We start from the raw sequence: 18,202 nt of genomic DNA on the forward strand, positions 1-18,202 counted from the left end.
CACCCGTCGCTGCCTCGCCTTCTCCCTCCCCGCTCCTCCCTCGCGCCTTGGCGGAGGAGGCATGGCCTGGCGGAGCCCGGCCCCCGCGGCGGCGAGCTCCATCCCCAACGTCCGCGCCCCCTCCAGATCTGCGCACTGCCGAGGACCATCTCCTTGAACAGCGCTGGCAGGATGGGGTTCTCCGCGGTGCTGCCACCGGTTACGGCTCCCCGGCAGGCGGCTGACCGTGGCGGCGCCGGTCGGATCTCGGGCTGGTGGCTGCCTGTGAGGTGGTGGCGGCGCGGGTCTCCTCGGCGGGCGGCCACTTGTGGCAGCGGCGGGTAGGGACGGTGCGGGTCGAGTCTTCCTGCGGCCGCCCGTGGCTGCGGCGGCATGGGTCTTCCCCATGGCCTTGCGGCCGGGCGGAGGAGGCGTGGCCGGCGGAGGCGGTGGGTAGGGGAGGACCTGCGGGAGGAGTTTGCGGCGGGACGGGGATGACGGCGGGATGGCTGGCTGGCGGGGGGGGGGGGATGCGATGCGGGAGACATGCGCTGCGGGAGAGGAAGAGAGAGGGGGATGCGGGAGGTGCAGCATGGGAAAAAGTAGGCTTGGGACCACTTTTAGCACCTTTTAGCATCCCTTAGGTGTGCTAAATTGCACACACCTTTTAGCACCCTGTTTGGGAGCTTAAGTGCTAAAATGATGCTAAAAGTGAGGTGCTATTTAGCACCTCTTTCCAAACAGGCCCTACTTCATGGAGAAGATTTTCAGTTAGAAAGGGCTAATTTCATGAGCCTTGCCGCCCTGGGCTAAAGTAACCTTGTGGGCTTTAGCTTCAGCCACATAACGTCTGTGTAACTGAAAAACGATATACTTGCTTCCCTCCAACTATCGCCAATGTTTGTTTCCTCTAACAAAAAACTGTCGCTAAAGTTTCCTCACTCCATTGTAAAACCACTTCCACTTCAGTAAGTCACGTCTCCAACTATGGCCTTCCACTTCAGTAAGTTTTTGTTTTTTTGAAAGACCACTTCAGTAATTCTTGCTGTGAATTTTCAAGGAATATGAGACTGCCGATGAGCTAGCAGTCTCAAGTAACTTTTAGTTCTTTAAGTTTTCTGACCAGTAGGCCCTACCTATTTTTTAAAATTTTTTTATTCCAGGTTCATTTAACTCGCTTTATGCGTAGTTGAATCCGGATCTACTGGGTGCTACTCAGATACTCTAACAACTAGGCTAGAAACCCTTTCGCACTCTTAGTTCTTTAAGTTGTAACCCTTTTTCTATTAATTTCATCCCGACTGGTTTTTAGGATTTATTGCGCACTCGAGTTTGACAAGAGTGTTCTTCAAGACAACTTTGAGTATCCAGGTAGTTTTGGGACCTTTGACATAGCGCGCAAGGTGGCAAATCAATCATTAGTATTAGGCCTTTCATTTTTTTAATATGTACTGAAATCTGATTGAAGGGAAACTTGCAACGAAGCATGATAATTAGAACTTCTAGGAATGGAACCACTGATAAACTTTTTGCAAACCATACCAACTGGTAGCAAAGATCAAAGAAGAGGCGCAATATTGGGTTTTTGGCAAGGCCTAACATCTAGAGGCACTTTTCGTGCACGCATAATTTTGGCTTCTTTCATGACTATACAGATTTTTTTCTTTCTAGGTGTAACCTTTTTCTTTGTTAATATAAAAATCTGGCAAATCTCCTCCTAGCTTTACATTCCAAAAAAAATCAGAATACTGGCTGATGATTGTCTTTATTTTCCATCAACGTGATAAAGGAAAGGACTGGGAAAATGGCATCATAAAAGTAGTGGGATTTTTTTTACTCTTTTCTCCACATGTCAGTTGAGTTTTAAGTTCATAACACTCATAATAACTTATGCTAGAAAAATACATTAAGAATATATTTTTATGATTTTTTTCATAGGCTAGGAGCATCTGATACTAAATTTATTCTAGATATACAAAATTATATGAAAATAATGATGAAAAATTCTTAAAGTATTTCTCTGACATAAGATATCGTGTCATTTATCATCTAAAATAATTGAACATAAAATCCACTTGTATGTTGTAGATTAGACTATCCGAAATAGTTTAGGAAAGTAAATTCAGCCTAAAAAATTATTGAGGGAATCAAATCGATAAAAATGGATTGTCTGAGGTAGTAAAAAAATATTTTCTTTTTTTAAAAAGAAGCCAGATGTAATTGGATGAGGGAAACGGGCCATTGGATCGAACGGCCTAGAATTCACTCGTCTCTTGGTCTAGGCCTCTTGGGCCACCAAAATGCCACAGGCCCACACTGGAGCTGTAGATGCTTGCCAATGCTAAGTGTCGTTCCCGGCAAATCAGCATATTACAAACTGTGAAACTGCTTCGTTATTCAGGTTGCATAAGCAAAGCCCTGCCTTGCATTATTAATACTACTACTAGTACATATATTCGTTAAACTCTGGGTTTAACTTCAGCGCGTTCAACGCCCAGAATTCTTTATTCTTCACCAGCCAAGCATGCATGTGAAGCCGGCTCGTCTAGCAGGTGAGGTTGTTCCCCGGGTCGACGCCGAGCTGCTGGCAGTACTGCCTGTAGTATCCCACCCGCGCGTTCATCTGGGCGGGGTTGTTCCCGTTGCACTCGAGGGCGCCGTTGATGGCCCTGGTCGTGGCGCCGAACCCCTGCGGCATCACCCGGTGCACATTGTTCATCCAGAACCAGAGCGCCGTCTTGAAGGCGATCCCGGCGTTCTGCGCAACAATGTCCGGGTTCCCGAGCCCGTCGAAGCCGATGTCCCTCCCGGCAGGCCCGTAGTTGTAGTTCCACGAGATCTGCAGCGGGCCGCGCCCGTAGTATTTCTTCCCCGCGGCGCACGGCCACTGCCTGTTGTTCGCGTCGCAGTAGTTGTTGTTCTTGTTGATCTCGCTGATGTAGCAGAAATCTGTCGGTATGCATGAAGCCGTGCACATTAAGATCAGCATGATCATTGGTATGCGGTCGGAAGATCCCGCAGAAGAAAGATTAGAGTCAGCAGTAGTAGAGGAGGAGCTATTCATTCAACTTACGTCCGGTCTCGTGCGTGACGTGCGCGAAGAAGGCGGCGATCTCGCGCTTGCCCTCGACCTCGGAGCCGCCGTGCGCGAAGCCGGAGTACTTGTTGGCGGCCTCCAGGAACGCGCTCCGCGTGTAGAAGTTCCTGCCCTCGCACCCGCCCCCGGCCTGGTTCTTGATGCCGTTGAAGAACGCGTCGGTGACGACGCTAGCCACGTTCGCGCCTCTACCGCCGCCGCCGCCGCCGCCGCCGCCGCCGCCGCCGCCGCCGCCACCACCCCCCGAGCGGCACGGGCCCGACTGGCACCCGTCGCCACAGTAGGCGTCGCTCGTGCCGCAGAATCCGAACTTGCTGCAGCAGAAGTTTGGCTGGCAGCCGCAGTTCTGCGCGGCGGCCGGGCCGGCGGCGAGCAGCAGCGCGAGGCCGAGAGCCACGACCGCCATGATCGTCGGCGACTTTGCCATACTGTCTCAGCACACTTCAGTGTCTGGCTAAGTTTGGCTGCTGCGCGGTGCAGCTTGCTGTGAGGTGAATTGAGATGTCATGAGGGGTGTCGCTTTATATAGAGATCAGGGCCGCGCAGATGCTCGATGCATGGCGTGCGACGTGGAGGATATTGGTGGAATGGCTCGCTGTCCCGGTCCGCCACGTACGACCGTTCTACTTTTGTGATGAACTTGTGGAAACACATGTGTGTGATGTGTCAGTGTGCTTGTGCCGACAAGCTACTCCAAGGGTGGGTTGAGATATCATAGGATTTGGATAGCCGCCAAGCGATTGAATACTCGGTGGAAAAATCCGCGCATGCTACCGGCCGCGCCTCTGCTTTCCTGTGATTTTTCGCGTCTGTGAAGACAACTGGCGTCATCTACGTACCGGGCCGCCGTATATTGTTGCTCAATTCGACGCACCTTGCTCGCGAGGATTTAGTGGTGCATGCGTGTTCCACAGGCTAGCAGAAATGGTCAACGTTAGATTGGAAGACTTCCAAGATCTGCCGGTGATGGCTGCCTAATTTGGACCACGCGCACAAAATATTTTAGCATTTCTCTAGATGACTGCTAGGAGTATATATTTTTGTTCTTTCTTATGTTGCGTGGATTTCCCAATAAGTGTAGATATATTGCTGTAAGGATTGCTGCCCTCCGAGGGCAGCGAGTTACTGTTTACAAACAAAATCATGCCGCGTGTGCCACATTACCGGCCTACTCTACTTACCGCGTCTGATTCACGCACAGCCACACAGTCAATATACGATTAACTATGCTTTAATGTCAAATTAGATTACAACAATTTGTTGTGTCCTAAATCATATAACGATTGACTATTTCTTGCATATAGGGATAAGTATTTAATACCATCTATTTGTTTATGTGCACCAATGAAAAAGATCATGTACTGCCCATTTGATTCTTGAAACTCATTCACATCTGTAAACACTGACAAACAACTATAGGTGATTCTATTTGTGTGTGCCATTGAAGACTTGGATGTTAGTTTTCCATTAGCCAGTAATTTATTTTCTATTTTAGTTTCCCTATAAGACCCACTGTTTCTGTTCATTACTACCATATTTCTTTGATGCATATAATTATTGTGATTCTTAGCAAAATGCTTACTGCATTCTTTACATGCTGCCTGACACTATGTTTCGCAATCATACATTCCCCTTGATCGTTTCTTTCCAGTTCAATATATTGGACAAGCCGCCAATTACTCCTCATAAATGTATATCACTGGAAAGATCAGAGGTTTCTATTTTAGTTTAATTATTGCTTATTTATCTAGACAGTCCTTGATTCATTCATTGTTCAAGTCTCTGCTATACGGATTCATGGTGAAAGAATTAGCTTGAAATGTTAATGCTGCCAGTGCATCGATGGTACAGTTATATGGTTTGAGAGTGTACAAAAATATAATTCTATAGGGATTTGAGAACATAGAGCCGGGGCACTTGCTGTTTACCTGCTGTAAGTTATTGGTTGCTGTCTTTTGCAAGGCTGCTATAAAGATCTCTATTGTTGCCCTATAAATTTCTTTGGTGTCCATATCAGTGGAGGCATTTTTCGTCCCTATATAGAAAGGTGAAGAGCCTATTTGGATTTCTTTTTTGAAACGGTTGGAGGTTCAGAACCAGCCTGCAGAAGTAACTGAACATCCATTCCTGCAAAAGGAACCCATTCCTGCAGAAGGAACTGGATATCCATTCCTGCAGAAGGAACTGTACATTCTTTCCTCAGGATTTGCACATTTGGTTGCCTCCAGCTAGACAGGACAGCAGAGATGATAACTACTGTTTGATTATGGCTTCCTATGCCACTCCATATTACATAGCCTAAGCTGACTATTATTTTCCGTGCATATAATTTACCAGTCCTGTAAGCAATCATTATCATGGACAAGTACTGAAGGCCGATGTTTACTACTGGTCTCTGCTTAAGAAATTTGCTCAGCAGAAGTAGATAGTGGCGGTCTTATCGAACAGAACAGCTAAGCTTCAATGAATATATTTATGTTTATTTCGTCTATTCGGTTCACCATATATATACATAATCTTTGGACACTTAATATATAACCATCAGCACCCATTAGTATATCAATAATTTGTTTCAAAAAAAAGAAATGAACGATGTATATCAGTAATAATCAATTTCTCTCTCCTTCGACGGGCGCAGCGGAGCGCGCCTCCCTATCTAATTACATATGATTTAGAAATATTTTCCATTTTTGGAGGAATTTTGAATATTTCGTGAAGACAGGATCAGCTTCATGGACCTTGGGCTGAAACCAATTTTCTTTCATCTTAACACCCCTTCCTTTGAGTGGCCGGTCATAGTTGTGGACCGAATGCTCCTTGGATGGCAGATCGAATCTGCGCTGTCAAATTTTGCCCCCACTAATAATAACGACGAACAAACAGTCACCCTGGGATTTCAAAATGCATTAGTAGGGGAGCATTCCGTCTTAGAGGGAAGCAAACGCTAAAGTGAGGTCAATAAAGAGGAAGCGAGAATGTCGGCTTGAGTAACAAAAATTTTGGTAAGAATCAAATGCCTCGAAAACCCAAGGTTTCTCTGCAAGGTTGGTCCATTGATCAGGCCGAAAAGCGTAGTATTAACCTTGTCGGTTTGGAGGAACGGAGAAGGCTTGGTTAGCCGAAAGATGATTATAGGTTTTAAGGACACAAGGTGACCCTGCTTTTCCAAGGTAAGGAGGTAGAGAAAATGCTTCGAGCTGAGGTCCGAGTACCGAGCGCTGCAGCGCTGAAGTATGAGCGCCATGGACTAGTAAACATGTTACCTCAGCTAGTGTTTCAATGCTACTCCCTCCATCCTAAATTACTATTCGTTCATAATTAACTTTTGAACCTAGATATATCTAGGTGCATATAAAAAGTTATGTACTAGAAAAGTCAAAATGAATAGTAATTTGGGACAAAGGGAGTAACTCTTGTACACAGATGATCTCACGACAAACTAGCTAGAAACAACCCCACAGCCCTCTCCTCTCTCTTTCTTCTAACAATTCGCCAGCAACAAGAGAAGTGGGAATCTATCCTTTAGTGGGAATCTATCCTTTTCATTGATCTAGTTTTTGTTAGGTTCCAGTTTCTTCTGTTGTTTAGTTCCCAAGCAGTAGAGGCGAGGTGGTGGCAACAATGGAGCATAACAAGGTCTCTCCGACCTCTCCCTACCTGGACGATATCCAAGCTGGCATCGACAAAAGGCCAGCGAAGGTAGGTTCTGCCAAATATGTAGGTTCAACTCAGATATTTGCAGTTGTGTAGTGTGAATCAGAAGATGCAGGTGGCTATATTTTAATGCTGCGACTTTGGCATCTACTTTTGGTTTGTTCTACGGTAAGGTAAAGACCGGTTTCTCCAACCCTCAATTATATTGTGGTGGTGAAGGATTGCTAGCTTGCATTGCTTGGGATGATCCAGCTAATGTTCTTTCAATTGATACTAGATCTTGTTGTCAGCAATGAGTGGTTACTGTGGTCTTTAAAGTCTTATGTGATGAGTGTGTTTGCAGATGTTCCTCTCATCCCTTTCTACATTTTCAGTGAATTTTTTATGCTTAGATGAGGTATGAAGAATCAAGGAAGAAGACTATCAACAGGGTACTCCATGGAATTTTATTTTTTTAAGATTGTTTTGTATTAAATTGTCCTTCTTTTAAACCAGTTATTTTTTTCTTGATAAATATCATATCTCTTTTGGATGCCTTTCTAAAAAAAAAGCTGAAACCCTGCGTCTATCGCGATGTTGGCGTTGATGGACAATATGGTCTCCACTCTCTACCTTGTTCACTGCTGTTAGTTTGTGTCTTCTATTAGGACTTCCCTGTTCCCCGTTCCCACTCCCCACCACCTGTGTCTGCAGTCTCTGCCATCGTTGCACCGACTTGGACAGTTGGGCTCTCCACGCTAGTCAGTTTTCTAGTCTAGAAGAAAATAATCTTTACTCTACTTTGCGTCTCTGCTAACTGCAAATCGATTCTGAACCGACCATGTAAACCCCAACCTGATCAAGCTACCTGGAAGGAAAAAAAAATTACATCAACTATCCTGGGAAACACGTACATACACGCACAGTCACACAGACAGACAGAGGCCAGCACAAGTTCAAAGATTGAAGAAAAGACGATGAGCCCTTGGATTGGAATGTACCGGCCAGGAAAAATCGAGGACTGAGATTGCTTGTAAATTCAGCTACCTGACTAATAGCATATCCTAGCTTTTTGCCCCCATTTCTTCTTCTTCTGATTAGCATACAGTTGTTGTTTTCTGTTATAATTAACTTTTTTTCGAGGCTGTTATAATTAACTTAGCTGAGTCACAGAAGGAAAGCCTAAGAAATATGCCCAAACCAAATATGCAGATTGCTCCAAATCATTGGGTGCTCGTGTTTCTCTTCTTTTGGGCCTTAGACTAGTTAAATCTAAAAAAATCTTAATATCTGAAATAATCTTTCAAAAAACATCTAATCAGCTGATGGAGGGAGTTCCACTCTGTTCTCACGGCACATTCAAATCATTTGTGCTTTGTGTACTTACAAGAGAACGCATGCTGGAATCGTAGCATGGCAATGTGCATAAACATTACAAGCTGCTTCATTATTATTCAGGTCCAATGAACAGGCCCATCCCCTGCATTATTTATTAATAGAACTACAAGTACATGTACTCGTTGAGCTCTCGGTCTCACTACAGGCGACAGTACCCACCACAACAGTGTACGACACGTCGACACCAAGTATGTATCTTTCTCGATCGAGCCAACAGCCAAAGCATGCATCCATGAACCCAGCACCTCTAGGGTCTAGGCTCTAGCAGGTGAGGTTGCCCCCGGGGTCGACGCCGAGCTGCTGGCAGTACTGCCTGTAGTATCCAACCCTTGCGTTCATTTTATCGGTGTTCTTGCCGTCGCACTCGAGGTCTCCGTTGATGGCCCTAGTCGTGGCGCCGAACCCCCGCGGCATCACCCCGTGCACGTTGTTCATCCAGTACCAGAGCGCCGCCTTGAACGCGATCACGGGGTCCTGCGCAACCACGTCCGGGTTGCCGAGCCCGTCGAATTTGATATCCCTCCCGGCTGCCCCGTAGTTGTAGTTCCACGAGAGCTGCAGCGGGCCGCGCCCATAGTACTTCTTCCCCGCGGCGCACGGCCACTGCGTGTAGCTCGGGTTGCAGTAGGGGTCGTTCTTGTTGATCTCGCTGATGTAGCAGAAATCTGTCGGTACGGAGACGGTGCACAATAAGTCCAGAATGATTGACGTGCGTTCGTCATACATCCCGCAGAAGAAAGATTAGAGTGTGCAGTTAGTGGGGAACTGAAGTTCGATCGACTTACATCCGGTCTCGTGCGTGACGTGCGCGAAGAAGGCGGCGATCTCGCGCTTGCCCTCGACCTCCGAGCCGCCGCGCGCGAAGCCGGAGTACGAGTTCACGGCGTTCAGGAACGCGCCCCGCGTGTAGAAGTTCTTGCCCTCGCACGAGCTCGGGGCCTGGTTCTTGATGCCGTTGAAGAACGCGTCGGTGACGACGTTGGCCACGTTCGCGCCGCCCCCGCCCCGTATGCACGGGCCCGACTGGCACCCATCGCCGCAGTACTCGGTGGTCTGGCCGCAGAAGCCAAACCTGCTGCAGCAGAAGTTTGGCTGGCAACCGCAATTCTGCGCGGCGCCCGGGCCGGCGGCGGCGAGCAGCAGTGCGAGACCGCCGAGAGCCACGGCGGCCAGGATCGTCGGCGCGTTTGCCATACTGTCTTTGGTTGCTGCGGTGCAGCTTGTTGTGACTTGTGAGTTGATGATATCATGAGGATACACGGTGTGGCTTTATATGGCGATGATGAGGGCGTGCAGATGCTCGGTGCAGGATATGTATGGATGGAATGGCTTCGCTGACCGGCGGCCTACCATTTGTGCTGGCACGACTGTTCCACGTCTGTGATGACCTCGTCGCACATGTGACACAGCAATACAGCATGTACCGGCAAGCTACTCCAAATATTCGTATGTTCAGATACCATCAGATTTGGTTCGCCGCCGAGCGCTTGTATACTCGTCGGTGGAAAAATCCACGCATGTGTCATTGCTTTCTGTGATCTTTCGCGTCTGTGTACCGGGCCGCCGCGGGCAGCCGTATATTGTTGCTCGATTCGACGTACCTAGTAGCTTGTGAGGACGTTTGGTGCCAGCGTGTTCCACTGACCAACACAGAAATGTCAAGTTGGAGACGAGACTTCCAAGCTAGCTGCCGATGATGGCTGCCTAATTTGGGCCGCGTGCGCAAACCTACAATTTTGTTTTGTTTTATTTTATTATTTTTCTCTAGATCACTCTTGGGAGATTTTTGTTCTTTCTTATTTCAGAAGAATCCGAATTACAGAGGATTAAGAATATTCTCACGTTTTTCTCGAGATGATTTTTTTTTTGAGACAGGATCAGATTCATTGGCCTTGGGTTGAAACCAATTTGCTTTCATCTAACACCCTTTAAATGGGCAGAATGCTCCTAGGGTACCAGATTAATTAAATATAGGCTTTCAAATTTAATTTTGCGCCCACTAACAATAAATAACGACGACGACAGTCCGTTCGCGTACGCAGTACAACGCCCATTTGAGCCGTGCGTACCTCCATTCCTAACTCTACTATTCAAATGCAACTCGACCAGTGTTGAACTGTCACCTCGTTTACATGGTCAAGAAGCTGAATTATCGTTGAAGTGTGGCTGCTTCCATCATCGATCATTTCCTCATGATGTCGGCGTTGATGGATACATGAAATCGATGGGAGCACCGTTTACTGTATTGTTTCTGCCTTATTGACTACTGGTCTGTTAGTTTATGAGCCTTCTATTAGGCCTTGTTTAGTTGGTCAAATTGGAAGATGCAAAATTATTGTGCTAGCACTGTAGCACACTATAACGTTTCGTTTGTATTTATGAATTATTGTCCAAATATTGACTAATTAGGCTCAAAAGATTCGTCTCGCAAAGTACAACAAAACTGTGCAATTAGTTTTTAATTTCGTTTACATTTAGTACTCCATGCATGTACCGCAAGTTTGATGTGATGGGGAATCTTCTTTTTGCATAGTGTCAAAGTTGGGAGTTGGGGGTAACTAAACATGACTAGGACGTCCCTGTTCCCCGTCCCCACCCCCACTTGTGTCTTCAGTGTCTGACATCGCTGTGCCAACTTGGACAGTTGGGCTCTCCACACTAGCCAGCTTTCTAGAAGAAAATAATCTCAACTATGCGTCTCTGTTACCTGCAAATCGATTCCAAGCCCACCATGTAAACCCCAACCAGATCAAGCACCTTGTCAGGAAAAGGAAAATTACATCAAGTATCCTAGTGAGAAACACATACACACATAGACGGACAGAGAGGTCAGCACAAGTTCGGAGATTGAAGAAAGACGATGAGCCCTTGAATTGGAATGTGCCGGCCAGGAATAATCGTGGACTGAGATTGCTTGTAAATTTAGTCACATGACTGATATCATTTCCTTTATTTCCACTTCTTCTTCTTCTTCTTCTGATTAGCACATTGTCGTTGTTTTCTGATAGACCTTAGCTGAGTCAGAGAACGAAGGCCTATGAAATTACTCCAAAACTGATGGAGGGGAGCCAAATACTACTATTCTCGAGGCACATTCAGTCAATACTCAATAACAATAACTTAGGGGGTTTTGCTAAGGTACTCCCAAGTGATCGTGGATCTAGTAACATATTACCTCATAGGAAGTAATAGATTTATTTATTAATATCTATTTTTAAAATCTGAAAATAGGAAAAATATTTTACTATTAGATCTAACTTCCACACACGATTGTGTATCAGATCTAAATTTCTTTTTTTCCCTCTCACGTGAATATGGATGGCCGTTCCGGTTCGGAAAAAAGGAAGAACGTGACATGCATCTGTCCAAAAAAAAAAGAACGTGACATATGTTCAAGTAAATGTGTTGCGCGGAGAAATGTGCCATGTTCATATCTTTTTTTCTCCATGCGGATGCAGATGTTTCCTTTTTTATAAACAAAATGCAGATGCAGATGTTTCGTTTCGAAGAAGAAATGTAGATGCAGATATTCAAGACTTCAAGTAAACGTGCAGATGTTCAAGTAATATTTCTCTCCATCCAGATGCAGATGTATTCTCTTAAAATGTTATGACGTTGGTTGCAACTAAAAGGAAAGAAATTGCATCCAGATCCAAATGTGTACACATGCAGATGTTGTAACCGCTCCTCCAAGATTGAAGGAAGCGGTGATAATGGGGAGCCGGTTCTTTCTTTATTTTTTTTCCTTTTTAATAGTTAATTTATCTCTCTTAACATTTAAGGGCTCAGATTAATTAATTTGAACTCTTACCTCCTAGGAGGTAATCGGTGTACTGTAGCATTGCCCTAACTTAGGTCATCATTTGTGCTGTAAGCACTTATTACAAGTACAATCGAACGCACGCTGGAATCGTAGATAATTGCTAAAGTGTTCGCCGCAATCCGCATATACTATTACAAACTGCTTCGTTATTATTCAGGTCCAGCCCCCTGAATTATTTATTATTACAATCACTAGCACTTGTACTCGGTTTCACCAAGTATGTTTATCCTTCTATAGAGCCAAGCATGCATCCATGAACCCAAGCAACACCTCTAGCAGGTGAGGTTGCTCCCGGGGTCGACGCCGAGCTGCTGGCAGTACTGCTGGTAGTAGCCCACTCTCGCGTTCATCTGAGCGGGGTTGTTCCCGTTGCACTCGAGCGCGCCGTTGATGGCCCTGATGGTGGCGCCGAACCCCTGCGGCATCACCCCGTGCACGTTGTTCATCCAGAACCAGAACGCCGTCTTGAACGCGATCACGGGGTCCTGCGCCACCGCGTCCGGGTTCCCGAGCCCGTCGAAGCCGATGCTCTGCCCCGCCGGCCCGTAGTTGTAGTTCCACGAGATCTGCAGCGGGCCGCGCCCGTAGTACTTCTTCCCCGCGGCGCACGGCCACTGCGTCTTGCTCGAGTCGCAGTAGCTGTTGTCCTTGTTGATCTCGCTGATGTAGCAGAAATCTGGAGGTATCAATGTATCATCAAGCCATATGCAAATGAATTAGCTAGGTTCCAAATTGATCAGAACGGTATATATGCGGTCATGAATTAGCTAGGCTCCATGCGGTTAGTGTCGGTTTGATCAGCTTACGTCCGGTCTCGTGTGTGACGTGCGCGAAGAAGGCGGCGATCTCACGCTTGCCATCGTCCGCCGAGCCGCCGTGGGCGAAGCCGGAGTACGCGCCGGCGGCGTTCAGGAACGCGTCCCGAGAGTAGAAGTTACTGCCCTCGCACCCGCCCCCGGCCTGGGATTTGATGCCGTTGAAGAACGCGTCGGTGACGACGCTACCCACGTCCACGCCGCTGCCGCTGCCGGTGCCGGTGCCGCTCCCTATGCAGGGCCCCGACCGGCACCCATCGCCACAGTAATCGATGGTCGTGCCGCAGTAGCCGAACTTGCTGCAGCAGAAGTTTGGCTGGCAGCCGCAGCTCTGCGCGGCGGCCGGGCCGGCAGCGCACAGGAGCGCGAGCCCGAGAGCCAGGACCGTGAGGGTCGTCGCGGGGTTTGCCATGCTGATGGTCACTGCTTCAGTTCCTGAAGAGCTGTGTTTGTGAGGTGATTTGAGATGGTATGCTGGTGTCGACTTATATAGAGATCGGGGTGCCCGTCTTCTCGATGCATGGTGTTCGACGTGGAGTACTTGTTCCAACGCTCACCGCCGTTGCAATCGCTGCGAGTACCGAGCAGCGCTGCCACGTGGATTTGGATATAGCCGCCGCGCGCATTTGATATACCGAGTGGTTTCTTCGTGGAAATGCGTTACTTGTCTTGCTGGCCGTTTGTGTCGCGTCAACGATCGAAGAAGATTGCCGTCATCCTGCCGCCGCTAGGTGGACTGGAAGCTTGCGTGTTCCACAACCTATAATACGGAAATGGTCAATTGAGGAAGGAACACTTCCAAGATCGCTGCCGGTGATTCCGGCGGTCTAATTTGGACCCCACGCACAACAAGTATACTTTTATTTTTCTTTTCTTATATACTCCGTGGGCCTGTTCAAATGGAGTACTTTTCGCTTCAAATGGAGTACTTTTCGCTGCCGAGTACGGAGTACTTTTCAAATATGGAAGCAGCTCCAAGCTCCATGGGCCCTACGCTAAACAAAGATAAAATGGTCTGATTGGGCCGAGACTCGTTGGAACAAGGCAGGCCGAAAAAGTCTTGGTGCCCACTGCGAGGGCCTCCTTGTAACGGGCCAACTCCAACCCAATCCTCCTCCTAGCTAGATAGCCCCCGGCCGGCCCACCAACCACGTGGATTGGGCTACGATGGCCTGCTTCCAAGTTCAAGCAGCAATTAGCCAACAGCAGCAATGGACGCTACGCTAGTACTGAAAGGAGCCAAAAAGATGAAGACCGAATCATCCTCTCCTCCAGCAGGTAAGGAGCTCAGACGTCAATCCTGAAATTGCCGCTGCATCCATTGTTGATGTATAAGTTTTGGAGGGTACTTGTTACTTCTCGCTGCTCTATGGTATTTGCATATTGCACTACGCTAAAAAAAATTTGTACTGACAGCTAAAATAGATTTGTGCTGGCGGGTATCACACCACCAGCAATCTCAAGCCAATACAAATGCCGTTTGTGTTGGCGGGTGCTTGCCCACTAGCACAAACCGCTCTTTGCTGGCGGACGACGTTAGCCATCCGCCAGCACAGATGCTTTCTGTGCTGGCGGTGTAGTTACAACAACCGCCAGCACAGATGGTTTCTCTGCGGGCGGGTGCTTATGCTGTCCGCCAGAATGTATTTTCCTATTCAATATATTATTTTCCATGAATTATTTATTATTTCTATTTCCCGCCAGTTTTTAGCCGTCTATCTTCAACCACATAAGGGCAAACTTGAATAATAAATAATTCACATTATTATAAACTGCATCGTACATAATATATAATTCACATTATTAAAAATCCAACATTGGAATTGAGTTGTTCTTTGCCACACTAATATTAAAACTATTATGCCCATCTACGAAGATTTGTGTACTCGTTCGCCATCAACACGCCATCTTTATTAAAGAATGCTCCATCCTCATGACAAATCTCGCGTAGAATGAATCTTGCCATGTCCGTACAAATGAAGATTAGGATATATTATCATTAGGAAATTAGCACGTGGCAGTGTATAAGAGACTTACGGCTTCACGGTTTGTCCGGTACCTCCCATTGTTTCTGATAAACTCACACACGTAATATTCGCAAAGTATGGAATCGGGAGGTTGCTTGTGGCACTGCAAACAAATATAAAAATGATACAGTGATGAATTGTTATTAATGATAAGTATACAATATGAAAAAAAATCAAGTTTTTATCTTCTTACGTATTTATGATATATTATTTTCATAGCTTTCATCCTTTTTGGATTGTAGGGCTTGTTTTTTATATGCTAAGCTTGTACACACTTTGAGGATATAAAAACAAAAGTTAGTAATACAACTTAGGTGCATAGAATGTCAATATGCATATAAGTACTGCCAAGGAATGTCTTACTTTTGTATAATGCCTATGAAATCTTGTACCTATCTTTATCATAGCTGGCTAAGTCAACGACCACTTCTTCTCCTAACTTAGGTATGCATTATATTAAAATAATTTATATTATAGATGATATTAAATAACACCTAGTATATATATAATAATTAAAACTAGCTTACTCAAAATCGTAAGGACTATGATATATTGCTTGTCAGGCCTTTTCTGTATCACTTTAGAAATGTATATGGACACTTTGTGCATTTCTTCTCTGCGGGTTTTTTATTTTTGATAGAATCTTTCTCCGCTTGTGTCTCTGCTACATCTATTTGTGCTATGATCGTTTCCGTCAATTTGGACATGTGCTCTGGCTCGTTTATTCGTGCTGGGTTAAGGTACGCTACCTTAAACCTGCTTTGCATCAATTCTTCCTCCCTCCATTGCATCATGCAGAATAGATCGCTTAGATACTTGATATAAAATATGCAGAAATTGAGGTTTTGATCCTTTTAGTTTTGCCGAGAGGCGCTGCGAGTTACCGATTTTTCACAGGAAAATGAAGCCTTCTTCTTCAATATGTTTAAAAACTTGTCGACATCTGCTGATGGAGCCTTTTCATATGTGTTGACCATATGAGATATCGTTGGCTTCTTCGGAGGTAGAGATGCTGGCGAAGATGACGTTGGATCATTAACATCTAAATCATCTACCCGTTCATCGCCTTCTAGTGCTAATGTAACATCGTCCTCATTGAGAGCTTCTGGGACAGGTGATAGCATTGGCTGCTCATCCTCATTGTTAGCTCCCTGCACATGTGACAACATCGGCTGCTCCATGTCGACATTTAAATCTGGAAGGGGGAGTTCTTGGCTCGACCTTGACATTTCTGGCGGTACATTCATAACGATATCTCGGCGAAGCCTCAATATGTACTTGTTCATCTCATCACCGAGAACCTCAATCCCGTCATTAGTAGAGATGTCTATCTCGCATGACTCATCCGACACCGCAACAACTTGCACCCAGGCGTATTCTGGAGGGGGTGCATTTCGAAACACATGACCCATTACTGCCATGCCGGTTGCGACCTCTCGAAACTTATTTTGTTTACTTTCATAAGGTATAACCAACTTGTACGATATATCCGCTTGTATGTCATCAATGTGATACCTCACGTTTGCAATGGAACAAGCACTACTTGGAGCAATGAATCCTGTCTGGGCAAGTAGCATGGTTGGTTTTGCCTGTCGTTGGCCATCAGATACTATCGGTTCAGCCATCGTTGGGCAAGCACCATGGTTGGCCAAGAACTCTAAGAACTCCTGTTTGACGATTTCTCTCATCTTCTCTTCAAGGTTTTTCTTATAACGGTCGCACTTCCTATAGCTTGCTTGGTTGTTGGGAAATGCTTTACCCCAGGGCGATGTTGATGACATCCTTCGAATACGCTCAGAGTGCTCCACGGTTCCAATAGCAGCGGTTAGCTAATCTTTCTTCCTGTCGGGCCTGAAAAGAGCCTTCTTTTGCGCCTCGACGAGCTGTCAGGACAAATAGGATGGGATAATCATTAATGGTAATAAAGATAATGACCCTTAGTATGAAGTGCTCCTGTCTGTACTCATCCCACATACAAACTCCATCTTCCCAAAACTTCTACATATGTTCCATCAATGGCTTGAGGAAAACATCTATGTTGATGCCAGGTTGCTTTGGGCCTTGTATAAGAATGGTTAGCAATTTTTTTTTCTCTTATGACATAGCCATAGGAAAAGTTGTATATGGTCATCAGCAATGGCCATGTTCTGTGCATGCTACTTTTTTCACCAAACGAATTCATGCCGTCTGCACTCAACGCGAACCGTACATTCCTGTTTTTCATCTAAAAACTCTTGATGATTGGCATCGAAGGTCCTCCACTGGCGAGCATCAGAAGGATATCAAAACTTTCCATCAGCCTTTACTGGGCAATCAGCATGCCAAGTCATCAGTTTAGTAGTCTTTCGGTTTGAGAACAAACGCTTCAGACGGTCCACCACCCGCAAATACCACATCACCAAGGTAGGGACTCTACGCTGAGTCATCATATTAGTACCTATATAGGACTCGTCCTCCACTTGAGCACCAACACTTTTCTTTGCACCTTTCTTCCTCTTATTCCCGATGAAGGAACCGACACGGTCCTCATAGAAATCGGCATTATTTTTATAACGGTTTGCATCGCAATTTGGACACTTTTTCAATGATGCGTACTCACCATGGTACAATATGCAGTGGTTCCTGCACGCGTATATTCTTTGCACATGCATCTTCAATGGATTGATAATCGTCTTTGCTTCATATGTATTTTTTGGCACAAAGTTAGGCTTCGGGAGCAACTTGCCTAGCAAAGTAAGGAGACCATTGAAACTATTGTCTGACCAGCCGAATTTAGCCTTTAGGATCGGAAGATGAAGGAAGAAACGCAACTCTGTCCACTCCTTCCCACATCCCTCATACATATGGTCCTTTGCTGCCTTCTTGAGTGTCTCAAAATTCTCTAACCCTTTAGCACTCCCAAGCAACACTTCCGGTTCAATGTGTCGCAACATGTCCTCCATATCAACATCACGTTCCTCATCCACCTGTGGTTCTACACGCGTATCTGTTTGATCACCATTTTGATCTCCACGTCATAATAATCATCCATCATAACATGATTATTTTTGTTTGCATCATCACCACCTACTTCATCAGAGCCAGTATCGATGTCTGTGTTGTTGAAAGTACCTCCTGCCTTACTATGGTGGGGCCAAATTGTGTATCCATCCACAAAACCTTGCTTTATCAAATGCATCTGGATGACATAAGTATCCTCCCATACAATATTGTTGGTACAGTCAAAACACAGACAATGTATTTACTTTGTCTTGTAAATGCAAGCGTGGTTCTCCGCAGTCTCAACAAACTTTGATACTTCTGACATGAATGTATGCGAATGTCTCCGTATGCCATACATCAATGCTCTATGATCCATCTTTAACAACCTATGATAACAACTCTATGTTATATTAACTAATTTAATGAGTTATAGGTCGCAATAATTAAT

The 18,202-nt window shown here is 45.8% G+C and overlaps 3 protein-coding genes across 3 annotated transcripts; all 3 read right to left on the minus strand.

The window, feature by feature from the left end:
• Positions 1-2,311: 2,311 nt before the first annotated feature.
• Positions 2,312-3,568, minus strand: LOC101763587 (endochitinase A). Its single transcript, XM_004976021.2, has 2 exons — positions 3,053-3,568; positions 2,312-2,928 (listed from the first exon to the last, which is right to left on the minus strand). Exons 1-2 carry the CDS (start codon positions 3,501-3,503, stop codon positions 2,525-2,527), a joined length of 855 nt encoding a protein of 284 aa, XP_004976078.1. The 5' UTR covers positions 3,504-3,568; the 3' UTR covers positions 2,312-2,524.
• Positions 3,569-8,129: 4,561 nt separating this feature from the next.
• LOC101763988 (endochitinase A) lies at positions 8,130-9,358 on the minus strand. Its single transcript, XM_004976023.3, has 2 exons — positions 8,893-9,358; positions 8,130-8,772 (listed from the first exon to the last, which is right to left on the minus strand). Exons 1-2 carry the CDS (start codon positions 9,299-9,301, stop codon positions 8,369-8,371), a joined length of 813 nt encoding a protein of 270 aa, XP_004976080.1. The 5' UTR covers positions 9,302-9,358; the 3' UTR covers positions 8,130-8,368.
• Positions 9,359-12,019: 2,661 nt separating this feature from the next.
• Positions 12,020-13,190, minus strand: LOC106804097 (endochitinase A). Its single transcript, XM_004976022.2, has 2 exons — positions 12,737-13,190; positions 12,020-12,606 (listed from the first exon to the last, which is right to left on the minus strand). Exons 1-2 carry the CDS (start codon positions 13,155-13,157, stop codon positions 12,203-12,205), a joined length of 825 nt encoding a protein of 274 aa, XP_004976079.1. The 5' UTR covers positions 13,158-13,190; the 3' UTR covers positions 12,020-12,202.
• Positions 13,191-18,202: the final 5,012 nt, after the last annotated feature.

This window comes from Setaria italica, chromosome VII (assembly GCF_000263155.2).
Source record: "Setaria italica strain Yugu1 chromosome VII, Setaria_italica_v2.0, whole genome shotgun sequence".
NCBI lineage: Eukaryota > Viridiplantae > Streptophyta > Magnoliopsida > Poales > Poaceae > Setaria > Setaria italica.